This window comes from Lynx canadensis, chromosome A2 (assembly GCF_007474595.2).
Source record: "Lynx canadensis isolate LIC74 chromosome A2, mLynCan4.pri.v2, whole genome shotgun sequence".
Classification (NCBI taxonomy): Eukaryota; Metazoa; Chordata; class Mammalia; order Carnivora; family Felidae; genus Lynx; species Lynx canadensis.
Window position 1 is genome coordinate 48,387,897 of NC_044304.2, and position 1,701 is coordinate 48,389,597.

General features: G+C 44.7%; 1 protein-coding gene across 1 annotated transcript; it reads right to left on the reverse strand.

Annotated features, from left to right (window-relative positions):
* Window positions 1-681: 681 nt before the first annotated feature.
* Window positions 682-1,250, reverse strand: LOC115500102 (deoxyhypusine synthase-like). The gene is given in 2 exon segments (XM_032592517.1): window positions 682-893; window positions 896-1,250. Coding segments are annotated over 2 exon segments (558 nt in total). The 5' UTR covers window positions 1,242-1,250.
* Window positions 1,251-1,701: the final 451 nt, after the last annotated feature.

Consider the following 1,701-nt stretch of genomic DNA (forward strand, 5'->3'; position numbering starts at 1 on the left):
AGTCATTTAATGAATAAGCCACAGAGATAAAAGGCATTGCATAGGGAATATAGTCAATGGTATTATAACAGGGTTGTATGGTGACAGATGGTAGCTACACATGTGGTGAGCACAGCATAACATATGGAGATGTTGAATCACTATGTTATACTCCTGAGACTAATGTAACATTGTGTGTCAGCTATATTTCAATTTAAAAAAAAGGCCTAAAAGGTCACTTTCACCACTGGATACTAATTTCTTGCTGGAGAGTAAAGTTTTATAGATCCAAGGGTGAGTATCAAAGAGTAAGTAAACTAAGCCTCAGGCTAAATAGGAATAACAGGTGGTCATCTAACCACCCTGAACATGCCCGATCTTGTCTGATCTCAGAAGCTAAGCAGGGTCGGGCCTGATTAGTACTTGGATGGGAGGAATGACAGGAGGTCAGAGTTGGAATGGACCTAGGAGTACATACTCTTCAGTTTTAAACAGGAAATATGGGAATCTTAACCTTTTTGGACAGCCAGCATCTCACCTTCCTTCTTAGACTTAGGACTAGGAAGGACTTTTTTTTTTTTTTTTTTCCAGGCTCACAGAGACCATTTATCGTAGACCTGCTGCTGACCAAGGAGCAAGGGGAGGACTGGGTGTGCACGCTAATAAATAGAGGAGGGGAGGCTTCGCTGGTGCTGTAGCCATTCAGTCCTCATTCTTCTCAGGTGTGAAAGCATCTGTCTTCTGGGCGAAGGTTTCAGCCACAAGCAGGGGGAAGACCAGGGAGTCATGGGCATAGACTTTGACAGGCTGTGTGTCCACCCAGATCTTGCCCCAGGAAACCGCTTCGTCTGGCCTGGCACCAGAATCGGAGCCATCAAATTCCTGGGCCGAGTTAATGTAGACATCATAGTTGGCCCATTCCACATGAGGTTGGCGTTGGTGATGTGGTGCTTGACCACACTCACACCCAGGATGATCATGATGGTGCGCTTGGCAAAGATGGCCTGTGTGTTGATGAGCCTCAGGTCCTCAACGATGTCCAGGACCAGACCTGGATTCTTGTAGGAATGGAAGTAGATCATGTCGCCCAGAGAGCCATCTGTAAGCGCTGGGCTCAACACGGGGATGTGGTTCTTCTGGGCCCAGTAATACACGGATTCTGGGTTGTTGATCTCCTTGCCCAGCTGGGCGATCATCTTGGAAGGTGTCCACTTCACACCCTCTGTGTTCTGCTCCAGCACCATCTGACCCAGAATGGGCATCAACCAGTCCTCAAACTAGACTTCCACAGACTAGGCTGCGAAGCAGAGTCTCCCCTCTACTACTGCAGTGAAAATGTCCAAACACAAGCTTTCCTGGCTTACTTTTACGCAGGGGTGGCAGACCGATTTTTAGGTGTCATTTATAGTGTTACAGTCACTGTCCTAGATTGCCAACATTCTAGAAGTCCTTGAAGACTCCTAAAATTTTCCTAATAAATCATGTTTCATCTAAATTAACCAGAAAAGTTTCTGTGGTATGGCCTTCAGAATTCCACATACATAGTATAGTGAAAGAAGATAGAATTTGATGTGCAAAAGTGATTTTTCTTTCTGAATCTCAGCTTTTTAAACTATGGAAGTTGGGACAATAATAATGAGCTTGCAAGTTAATAGTGAGAATTAAGTAGTGTGATAATTGTCGAGTTTGAAGTGCTATTATCTCGTAACCGAAATAGGGTTG